Raw genomic sequence first — 11,579 nt, 5'->3', positions numbered from 1 at the left:
CCAGTATTGGGATATCATGCTTTACACATAGATTGTATGTTGAAGAAACCTATGGATAAATTCAGTGCAGGTTCGGCTACGATGTATGGTTCGTCAGCAAATACATGAATACTTGTCGTATGGTATGCAATCCTTTGAATTAGTGAGCCGCCCAACAGTACTTGCCGAGGCTGCACAACAGAGGTGTATCGGCTTGCTACGATATTCTAGTGGTCTTTCTATGCAAACAACAAGTATTTGCCAATATATCCATAGGTTTCCAACAATGATTCAGCAATTTTCAATGAGAAATTAGATTTGCATCATACAATTCGGGTAACCTTCTTCAATCCGGTCTCGTCGTTCAACACCAATCATCGTGCAGCTCAACCCTCACTGGACATTCCATGTATTCTGTACAACCCTCGGCGATGCCGAACAAATACAAATACCCAAACGAAAGGAAAACGCCTCCTACATCCTCCAACAGGTGTAGACCAACCTCTTTCCGAATTGGGCATCCTGAGTTGCAACTGCCAAATTTGAATATCTCAGCTTATCTAGCGCTAACCTTATTTCGACCGCGATCAGTAATCCATTTATTATTGTCACCTCGCGTTCAGCAACGACATACAACACGCTCTGATTACTGATCACCATCATGAAGTATTCAGAGACTCTGCGAGCGTCCGATGAGCCGACGATGCTTACATCAGACGCAGATACCGAACACGCCGAAAAGCTATTCATTGTCTCGCCGATATCACTAGTTCTACTACGTCGTAAGAATACTTCACGCGTAAGTGGCTGCATACTAACTATTATATTCCATAGCCGAGGACATAGGTCAATTAGTAGATATCGAACGTCGAAGAAAAGTGTGGTAATCCCGCGTGCATGCGTATAGCTGGTGTCACCACATCGTAGACCTGACATAGGCAGAACGAATTGTAATTGTAATTCCAATACTTCAGAGACGCGATGAGTAAACACCGAGTCGCATTTAGCACTCAATCAAGAGAATGGGGATTGCTATAATATATAAATGGGTTGAATCGCACGTAATAACAGTGTCCAGCATCTCTAGATCCTGCAACTGTCTGACACACTATACCTTCAGATATTCCATCACACTGAACATTCAAAATGTCCTTCCAAACCATCCCTACGCAATACGCCTCTGTCAACGGCACCAAAATCGCCTACAGACGTCTCGGAAAGCCTGCGAACGACAACATCCCCCTCCTCTTCCTAACCCACTTCCGCGGCACTATGGACATCATCGATCCTCTCCTCGCCAATACAATTGCCAAATCCCGCGAGCTGATCCTCTTTGACAGCATCGGCGTCGGCCACAGCGAGGGCGCCATTCCCTCCACCCTCCAATCCGCCGGCGCAATAACCGTCGCTTTCCTTGCCGCCATCGGTGTCCCCAAGGTCGATCTTCTCGGCTTCTCGATGGGCGGACTGACGGCTCAGGTCATCGCCGTCGAGCACCCGGCCGTGGTGAGGAAACTGGTGCTCGCCGGGACGCAGTCAAGTTACTCGCCGGGCGCTGTGGGTGCTCCGCGGGAGATCTTCGAACTCGCCTCTGGACCATCGCCTGACGAAGAGGTCATGTTGAAATTGTTCTTCTACCCTTCCGAAACGAGCAGGGCGCTGGGTTCCGCCTGGTGGCGTCGGATTCAAGAGCGCGACCTTTCTGACGAGAAGCGCACGATGTTTGTGAGTCAGGAGGGAGCGCAAGTCCAGCAGGAAGCTATCACGAATTTTGTTTCCGATGCGACGTTCTGGGACAAGGTGAAGGGGTTGGATGTTCGGGTTCTGATTACGAATGGGAAGGATGATGTTATGACACCCACACCCAATAGCTGGCTTATGCAGCAAAACTTTCGGAATGCTCAGTTGTATTTGTACCCGGATTCCGGGCATGGACATTTGTATCAGGAGCCTGAGGCGTATGCTAGGCTATTGGAGCTGTTTTTGGGGTAGCCAGACTAGCAGATGATTGGATAGAATTGCTTGGGAAATGTCAGTTAAACTTGAGATTTTGACAGAGTAATAAACCAATAGTACAGTGAATAAATGTATGGGTGAATTCGAAGCAGAGGAAAACCGGACAATCTGTTGTAGCTTCCAGTACCATATTCTGCAGGCTTCTACACATGAATATGTCTACTGATCCTACATGCTACGGCAACACTGGGACAGTCCAGTCGATCCACCTCTTTTCATCAATTGGCCACTTCCCATCGGTTTTCCAGAATTCCGTCTTGGCGTCTTTCGATAGCAGAAACCGCTCAATGAATGCTGTTAATTCTGGCTGCTGGGCCTTTGGGAACCCGCAATGGTCAGAATGCGTATATTGACTGAAACCAAAATAATCTTTGACGCCCAATGCCTCATGAACTTTGCGCCCTGCTGTCGCACAATGATAGTTGCTGGTAGGGCCTAGATAGTCAATTGCAGTGTTCTCAATAATTAGTAGACCTCGGGGGGGATACGCATAGAGCGCGTGTAACATGTGGTTGTCCCAGGGTAGACTTGGTACAGCATTGACGTATTTAGGAAAATCAGTCGAGAACCAAGTGTCGCCGTTTACGATCTGCCTGGCGGTCTCAACCTTGGTGCCATTCGCCTGGATCTCATCCGCGATTCTCCAGCATCCTGCAGCAGATTGGCCGCCTTCCTGCGGCAGCGCGAGTGCAATTCTGTCAACGAACGCTCCTGCAATCATGGCGCCTTTTCCATTTCGAGAGCAACCTGTAACACCAACTCGCTTTGGGTCAATTTTGGCGTCAGGTGTGATTTCCAGGGCATCCATGATGCGGTCAACCCCCCAGGCGGCTGCAATCATGCCTCCCGCGTTATGATTGCTGCCATAAAGCTCATAAAATTTACCCTTGCCGCGTCCATTATCGGCAGCCATATCGAAATTTTGGTAAGTGATTGTGGCGACAGTGTTGGGTATTGGCAAACTTGATCCACCATAGGCGATTATGGCGGAATAAGGCGCGGAGCCAGCACTCGGAAGTTTAACGCTAACGGAGAATGACATTGTCTTGCCTCCATCACTGACATTGATCTTGAGTGAGGTACCGGACATCGAGGCGGTCACGGATGCAGGCCCAGGTGGTAACTTTCCATAGGAGTAGCGCTGGAAAAGCTGTCGTATTTCTTCTTTGCGGCACGGCCATTGGTCTCTTTTTGTCAGGCGCGAGCCATTGATATGAAGGAAAGGATCAGGGAACTTGGGGTTGGCGGCATAATTGATATCTGCTGGAAGAGTCGAACAGTCAGTGATGTTTTGCCCGACTGTGACATGTGCTGTCAAGAGGAGAAAAAGCAAGCCGAACATGACTTCATAAAGGAGGGATCGGTGAGCACATTTTACAAACGCTCCTTTTCGAGATACTTAACTATGTGCTTCTCGGCGGATCTATCGTGTTGTGTCCGTTCCTCCTTCAAGTTTCCACCAGTCAGTTCTTATACCAAACTTTCATCAACTTATCCATAATAGTTCAACTTTGGTAACAAGGACAATTAATCTTTTTATAAGACCCTCAGAAGGTTTGTTCAATCGAGTACAGTAACGTTTAATGATTGTGAAATCCATTTCTAATATAGCTGAACGTCACAACCACCTCAATGATGAGGGGAGCTACATGTTTGCATTGGACTTGTTCAGGTATATAAGACTCATGAGAGTTTCCACCAATGAATTGTATCATTGGAATTCGTATAGTTCTAAATTTCTATGGTTGACGGAGAAAATCGAGTCCATTTTATCCAACAATCATCTACGTGATTTGCGGGTACAAAAACTACGGGTAAAGTCAACTGTCTACTAGCCAAATTGATCAACAAGTATGTTTCAAGATTTTACCTAACTAAGGAAGTGAATCGATCATTATTAGCCTGCGAATAATGGTAAGGATGAGCAGGCAAGTTCCGACGGAGGAATTCTGCCGCGGGATTAATTAACTCGTTCGGAAACACGTATAGTAGCAACACAATTTGAAAGTGATATGAACGAGAGCCATGTGTACTCAATGTTCATTGAATAACCATCGATCATGTCCTTCAAATGTCAGAAACTCGTGGCTATCATTCTGCTATCGCTAGCTCAATACGGCTTACTCAGTGATGCTCTCTCCACGAGCAGCGAAAGAGGGAATACGACTTCGTATGGACGTGCACGCATCAATATCGACAACGGCTGGCGGTTCTTTCGGTCAGAAAGCAATCCTGATGGGCTCAGCTACGACACCCGACCGGGTCTTCCCTCGACGTCAGACACGGAATCATTGAAACTCTGGATTCTGCCCTGCGGGAACCGATTCATTAAAGATGTAGCCCAGAAACACGACAGGCCTACAAGTAATCCAAAGAGCAACGTCTCTTTCGCACAAAACAGCTTCGATGACACTGCCTGGGAGACGATCAACCTCCCCCATGATTGGGCCATCAAGGGTCCGTTTTATGTCGGAGACAATGTGCCTGTCACTGGAGGGATGGGTCGATTACCTGTGTATGGCGTTGGGTGGTATCGTCGCAAAATAGAAATTCTCTCTGAAGATAGAGGAAAGTTCATTTATCTAGACATCGATGGTGCCATGTCATACGCAATGGTCTGGCTGAACGGAAATCTGGTCGGCGGATGGCCTTACCCGTACAATTCCTTTCGCCTCGATCTAACGCCTTATCTGGTTCCGGGAGATGAGAATATCCTTGCAATTCGATTGGACAACCCAACTCAGTCCTCGCGGTGGTATCCTGGTGGAGGCCTATACAGACATGTCTGGCTCACAAAAGCGGAACCTGTACATGTAGCCCAATGGGGCACATACATCACGAGTAGGGATGTGTCTGCTGAGTCTGCGACTATCGATGCCGTTATTCAGATTGACAATAATGCGAACTCCAGCAAGGAGATAGAGGTTGCTACCGACGTGTATATTCTCGAAGGGCATGAGAGGAGGAAAGTGGCATTCTTCCCAGTTGCCAGACTGGTACTTCCTGCAAGCGCAACAGAGCAGATCAACGGATCGGTAGAAGTAAAGAACCCGCAACTGTGGGGTCCACCACCAACACAGTTTCCACATCTGTATGTCGCTGTTACACGTATAAATTTCAACAACAAAACAATAGACACCTACGAAACGAATTTCGGTATCCGCTCACTAGTTTTCAATTCTGAAAAGGGTCTCCTTATCAATGACGAGCATGTACGCATCCAAGGTGTAAACCAGCATCATGATCTAGGAGCGCTAGGAGCGGCTTTTAATACTCGGGCAGCGGAACGACAGCTAGAAGTTCTTCGCGATATGGGATGCAACGCAATTCGAATGTCTCACAACCCGCCTGCACCAGAGCTGTTGGCGTTGACTGATCGTATGGGATTCCTGGTCATAGATGAAGTGTTCGATATGTGGGAACGCCAGAAGACGCCAGCGGATTATCACTTGCTATTCACCGATTGGCACGAACCAGATCTTCGCGCCTTTCTACGGCGCGATCGAAACCATCCATCCATTGTGGCGTGGAGTTTTGGTAACGAAGTAGGTGAACAAACTACTGGGGAATCTGGAGCAGTACTGGCCACTAGACTGCGTAATATTGTTCACGAAGAGGATCCAACTCGACCAGGCACCGCTTCAATGAACGCTGCAGAACCAAACATGCCATTCCCGCAGGCTTTAGACATCCTGAGCCTGAACTACCAAGGGGAAGGTTTCCGGGATACACCAGCATACTCCCATCTTCCTGGCAGAAAAACAAAACCTTTGTACGCTGACTTCCATGAAGCCTTCCCTGAAAATATGCTACTTAGCAGTGAAACTGCGGCAACTCTCAGCATGCGTGGTGCGTACATATTTCCAGTGACGCGGGAGATCAGTGCGCCAGTGAATGACACGAGCGGAGGTAACTCCACATCGTTTCAAGTCAGTGCGTACGAATTGCATACAGCCGATTTCGGTTCCTCTCCAGACAAGGTATTTCCAACGCAAGATAAAAACCCGTACGTCGCCGGGGAATTTGTCTGGTCAGGCTGGGACTATCTAGGCGAGCCAACGCCCTATTACTCGGCCCGAAGCTCATACTTTGGCATTGTGGATTTGGCTGGGTTTAAAAAAGATCGCTTCTTTTTATATCAGTCTCGTTGGCGTCCTGATCTTAAGATGGCACACATCCTCCCGCATTGGACCTGGCCTGATCGGGCAGGGCAAACAACCCCAGTGCACGTATTTTCAGCCGCTGATGAAGCTGAATTATTCTTGAATGGAAAATCACAAGGTCGGAAGAAGAAACAAGAATACGAGTACCGATTCCGATGGGACGACGTCAAGTACCAATCTGGAGAACTGCATGTTGTTGCATACAAGAACGGAACTAAATGGGCAGAAGAAACTACGCGAACCGCTGGGGAGAGCACAGGGCTAGATGTTACGGCTGACCGGACTACTATCAGAGCTGATGGGGTTGATCTGTCCTTCATTACCGTCAAAGTTGTTGATAGCCAAGGAAACACTGTGCCTCATGCGGCTGACAACATTACGTTATCTATATCTGGACCCGGCGAGATTGTGGCTACGGACAATGGCAACCCTGTGGACTTCACTTCATTCTCATCTAAAGAGCGAAAGGCATTCAATGGCCTGGCACTTGCCATTATCCGCACTACAGACCGGACAGTGGGACAAATTAAGGTTGTAGCAACGGCGAAGGGCTTAGAAACTGCACAAATAGTATTAGAGGCGCAATAAGAGGAAGCTTGATTGATTGATCAATAGTAATCAACGTCTAGGTAGTAATACTTTCAGGGCTATCTATCTCTGATAGCGAATTATATCATGGCTTAGCTTACTGGAAAGTAGAATCATTACATGTTAGTCTAGCCTTAATCTCAGCCCTTTAGTTGAGTGATGGTTCCGGCGCGATTAGTTTTAAGAATGCTCATATAGCGATACATGCATCTGCAATCAAGGAAGTACATGTCGTTTCCCATGCTCTAATTACCATCAATATCGCACATTTGCATTACAATCACTTCCATTAGGTAGATCGTCCCTTCCGATAGCTCCCAGGCCACCCACCATCCTCAACACTGCTTCCGAGTTCCGCATCAAATAAAAGATACCACGCATGGTTAGCCCATCCGATCAGTTCGCCCGAGCCCACACCACCCACATAGCCCATCAGTCTACTTGAAACCATTGCGCAATGCGCGGACGCTTTTAAACCTTGCCAATGATCGACAATTGGTAGTATTTCTTAATTAGACGTCGATATTAAGTCCGCTGTCAGGAACAGCGTCTTCTTATATTGTTGGCATCAAGATCTGCGGGAAATACCTCACCTTTCCACGGCCGTATGTCGGGCTGACTCCCAACAAGTGTGCTCTAGAAAGCTTTGACTATGGATTTGCTTATTTTTTTACCTTTGGGGTTTGTTGAGGACAATGTACAGGAAACGTGTCATTAGAACAAGTCATCGCGAAACCCTCCCCTCTTCCACAGTGGCGACTATCACGACCAATCAACAACCAACCATCTCAGCCTCAACCAGGAAACGGCCATCGTACCTAAGAAACGCCAAACGAACCGTAAGACATGCATGGAAGCGGAAAAGTCGGGGGAAGGTGCCGGCCAAGGCCCTAGAACAATGTCATGTATAACATCCAACGTCGCGTGCGCTGTCCAGCCACCCAAAAGAAGAAAGGAACAAAAGCCACGATGCCAAGGCGATCTCGGTCTGGCCAATCATCACGGCCAATTCATCTAGCGACGGGAGGTGGGGTTTGGGGATTGGGGGCGGGGAGCTCCACACGATGCCATTGTGGCTTGCTTTACCTCGTAAGTTTATTATGCTCCTTCGTAGGGGGGTCAGGGATCTCATTGCATTGGCAATTTCACGTGTTTAGATTGCATTGGAAATTGCATGTTAGGAATGTAGAAAAGGTTGGATTATTACGACTAGACTATAGCTTCCATGATAGCTCTGGAAATTGCACGATTTGGCTATTATGAACAAGACTCTCAAATACGGTGGGTAGAGCTGGTTTCCCAGAAACCGATCACAGGACTTCAGGCATAAGGGTTTCGAACAATTTACAACTTCTCGACACCAAGGACCTGGCCCTCGGCGCTGAAGTCGATCTTCTTCTTCTGGAGAGACTCCTTGACGGGGTTCTTGGCCTCGAAGACAACATCGAGCTCCTCGAGAGTGCGCTTCTTGGTCTCGGGAAGGAGGAAGTAGAAGACAACGACCTGGATGGCGTCCCAGACGGTGAAGACGATGTAGGTCTTCCAGCCGATCTCCTTGAGGGAGATGGGCCACGCGAACTGGTTGAGGAGACCACCGGCGTTGACAGCGAGGGCGGAGAAGGCCATACCCTTGGCGCGCATCTCGAAGGAGAGGACCTCGACGGGGTAGAGAGCCTGGAGGGGAGTGAGACCGATGGAGTAGACCATGCCGAAGAGGAAGATCATGGCGACCATGGCCTTGGCGGCGCTGCTGTTGGTGTTGTCGCTGGCGGCGAACTGGGAGGAGGCGATGGTCATTCCGACCCAGACGATGGTGCAGGCGGACATGGAGAACAAGAACATGGGGCGACGGCCAATCTTCTCGACGAAAGCGGCACCGATGAGGGCGAAGGCGAACTGGAAGCAAGCGTATCCGAGGTTGATGTCGGCCTGCTCGACGTCCTTAGTGTAACCGGCGGTCTTGAGGACAGCGGGCAAGAAGTAGGTGAGCACACCGTTACCGGCCCACTGGGCGAAGATGGAGAAGACGACGTTGCAGGTGAGGCGGTAGCGGCTGGCGCGGGTCTTGAAGAGTGCGGAGTAATCCCACCAGCGCTTATCGGCACCATCGAGCTCGAGGAACTCCTCGTACTCAGCGAGCTGAAGCTTGACCCAGGCAGAGTCAGCGTTTCCGTATCCGTGCCACTGGGTCAAGACCTCCTTGGCCTGAGTCTGCTTTCCGTGGACGTAGAGCCAGCGAGGAGACTCGGGGGCGAACCAGATGAAGATGATGATGAGGGCGGGGAAGACGAGCTGTAGCCAGACGGGGAGAGCCCAGGAGATGTTGCCAGTGAGGTTAAGACCGCCACGAACGGCACCGGAGGCGAGGATGGATCCGACGAACCAGAAAGTGTTGCAGTAGGCGGTGATGACGGAGCGCATGGCGGGGTGAGCAGTCTCGACGACGTAGATGGGACCAGCGGCGGAGACGATGGTGACACCGAAACCGAGAACGAAACGACCACCCTTCAATTGACCGTTGTGTCCGTTGGTCATGGTAAGGCCGTTGATGATGGTACCGACGACAATGAGAACGGCACCGGTCATCATACCCATGCGGCGACCGAAGCTATCGATGATGGGACCGGCGAAAGGAAGAGCGACGACAGCACCGATCTGGTACATAGCAGAGGTCAAAGCGGCCCAAACACCCTCGGACTCTCCATGGAAGAAGTTGAGGAAAGTCTTGTTGGCTGAGGAATTGAAAGTCAGTATAATCGCCACCGAGGAGGGGTTTCTCAATTGCTAGGATGAGACTCACCAGTAAGACCACCGAACAAGCTACCATCGAAACCGTTCACGGTCTGGCAGAAGAAACCGAGGAGAAGGCATCCGGCCAAGGCGATGGTTCGCGCATGGAATCGGGGCAATGGCTCCAAAGTGTTGGCCTCGTGGAAAGCCTCGCTACCCTTGAGGGTCTTCACTTCGACGATTTCGGCCTGTTGATCTCGTCAGTCCATCTGTTATGGAATTGATTGTCGATCTCTGTGTGTGGAGAAGCTACCCACCTTGTGGTCCACCTCGACATCACCCTTGTTGAGAGACATGGTTGCTGTGATTGCAGTTGGCTGCTTGCTAGAGTTGGGATTGTTGTCTTGAGCTTGAGCTGTGCGATGCTGCTGAACAAAAAACCATGAAGGCGACTGAGGGACGTCTATATGTACATATTTTTTTATCAGAGGGGAACAGAGCCGTCTGCCACACCAGATGACCTGACGCTGGAACCCCAGACCGAAATGCCGCCCAAGCGAGAACCCCCTACCGTCCCCCTACCATAACGCCCGCCATGTCAAGCATCTTCCCCCTTGGGCACGGCCGGCCTCTTACCCCAAAATGCGGGTTGTCGGACCGTACTCACAACTCGAATCCATCAATCAAATGATCCATCTCCTACTCCAGCTACCATTTCGCACCGCGCTGCTCGCACACCTCCCCAGAACCTCCAGATCTGTTTAAGCCTCTTTCAGCAGTTTCGTGGGAACATCACAAGTCCTCCTCCTCCTCCATACCAGGCGTCCAATCCGGGGTTGGATGGTATTCGTGCCACACACGACTACCACCCGCACACTACCAACTTCGGAGTACACTGTAGTAACCACCAAAGTAAACCAACCACAACGCTAGAGGGGCCACAATCGGCGTGCTTGGTGAACATTATTGATCGTGCATCACGTCTACTTAGCCTGGAGGAAAAACGAGCGGCACAGTTGGTTTCCTGTCTATTGTCATGCGCTGATTCGACCATCGTGAACATGCTTACGGGCTCGAGCTCGATGGTTGAATTCACTTTCGCCCCCCTTTGCCTTTCTATGAAAAAAATACTAATAATGGAGAGATGGCGAATCTGGAGGCGACTGGCCCCCTTAGTAATCGCACATGACCCGGTAGAAAAAATTCAGGTGTATCGTATTCTATTATTGCGGGTTCATTCTTTGGGGACGGAGGTGGGAAGTGGGAGACTTTCTGTGGGGAATTGGGGGTGCTTAGACCACACAGTACACAGTTCAGTCCATACATGCAGGGAGATACACGGAAAAGTCACATCAGACTGTTCTGTGTATGAACAACTACCATCCAACCAACGTGCATGCTAACGATTGGCGTCTAGCCTACGTGGTCGTACACAACACAGTACCAACAGCATGAGATGAAGCACCGAATGAATTTCGAATCGAACGTCCTGCTGGCTTGCTGGACGTTGATCAGGGCCGTCGCGTTCTCGGCCTGTGGCGCCGTTAAGTTCTCGGCCTGGTGCAGAGTCGTTCCAACTGCCTGTCGGGCCTGCGTCGCCGTGCAATGTATGTACTTGTGCGACTCTTTCGACCCGGATTTCCGGTCTTTCGAAGCGGCCAGAAGCTAAACGGAGATGCCAAAAGGCTTGCTTTGCAAGATTTCAATTAAATTCGACCCATGTGGTTCCGTGCATAGTCGTCGATGGCGGGTGTGGGTGGATCTAGAGGATGGAAAAGGAGCTACAGTTGCTTCTAGGCGTGGCGAGTGCTTTTAATTCGATATTTCGAACAGGCGCCGTCCCTTGTCATGGCGGATATGGACTAGCACCCCATGCCCCAGCTTCCCCAGCGTCCCCCGTACGGAGTACTCATGTACTGCAGTCCTTGTACTGCAATGGGAGGAACCGTCAAAGATAACAGTAGGCGCGTAGATGTTCAGGGTTGGTATCTACATCATCGTGATGTAGAAAGCGTCCGTCGACTATCATAGAGGGCGAACATCAATCAGACTATAGAGCTAACAAAGAGATCTCCTGTTCTTCTGAGTCATTTCAGCAAGTTC

General features: G+C 49.8%; 5 protein-coding genes across 5 annotated transcripts; 3 read left to right on the top strand and 2 right to left on the bottom strand.

Moving 5' to 3' along the window:
* Positions 1 to 1,125: 1,125 nt before the first annotated feature.
* BU24DRAFT_456050 (alpha/beta-hydrolase) lies at positions 1,126 to 1,993 on the top strand (the record flags this gene model as incomplete). Its single annotated transcript, XM_033531412.1, has 1 exon — positions 1,126 to 1,993. One exon carries the CDS (start codon positions 1,126 to 1,128, stop codon positions 1,969 to 1,971), a length of 846 nt encoding a protein of 281 aa, XP_033377143.1. The 3' UTR covers positions 1,972 to 1,993.
* Positions 1,994 to 2,170: 177 nt separating this feature from the next.
* On the bottom strand, positions 2,171 to 3,337 carry BU24DRAFT_359467 (carbohydrate esterase family 15 protein; the record flags this gene model as incomplete). The annotated part of the gene is made up of 1 exon (XM_033524042.1): positions 2,171 to 3,337. One exon carries the CDS (start codon positions 3,335 to 3,337, stop codon positions 2,171 to 2,173), a length of 1,167 nt encoding a protein of 388 aa, XP_033377142.1.
* A 718-nt stretch (positions 3,338 to 4,055) lies between these two features.
* BU24DRAFT_474793 (glycoside hydrolase family 2 protein) lies at positions 4,056 to 6,746 on the top strand (the record flags this gene model as incomplete). Its single annotated transcript, XM_033532868.1, has 1 exon — positions 4,056 to 6,746. One exon carries the CDS (start codon positions 4,056 to 4,058, stop codon positions 6,744 to 6,746), a length of 2,691 nt encoding a protein of 896 aa, XP_033377141.1.
* Positions 6,747 to 7,482: 736 nt separating this feature from the next.
* On the top strand, positions 7,483 to 8,049 carry BU24DRAFT_91760 (uncharacterized protein). Its single transcript, XM_033534802.1, has one exon. The coding sequence runs from the start codon at positions 7,650 to 7,652 to the stop codon at positions 8,007 to 8,009; it is 360 nt and encodes a 119-aa protein (XP_033377140.1). The 5' UTR covers positions 7,483 to 7,649; the 3' UTR covers positions 8,010 to 8,049.
* Positions 7,970 to 9,966, bottom strand: BU24DRAFT_429091 (putative sugar transporter). The gene is made up of 3 exons (XM_033529651.1): positions 9,794 to 9,966; positions 9,547 to 9,724; positions 7,970 to 9,478 (listed from the first exon to the last, which is right to left on the bottom strand). The coding sequence occupies exons 1-3, from the start codon at positions 9,830 to 9,832 to the stop codon at positions 8,091 to 8,093; spliced, it is 1,605 nt and encodes a 534-aa protein (XP_033377139.1). The 5' UTR covers positions 9,833 to 9,966; the 3' UTR covers positions 7,970 to 8,090.
* Positions 9,967 to 11,579: the final 1,613 nt, after the last annotated feature.

The sequence above is a fragment of the Aaosphaeria arxii genome (genome assembly GCF_010015735.1).
Source record: "Aaosphaeria arxii CBS 175.79 unplaced genomic scaffold BU24scaffold_16, whole genome shotgun sequence".
Classification (NCBI taxonomy): domain Eukaryota; kingdom Fungi; phylum Ascomycota; class Dothideomycetes; order Pleosporales; genus Aaosphaeria; species Aaosphaeria arxii.
This window is presented reverse-complemented; position numbering and strand designations above follow the sequence as displayed.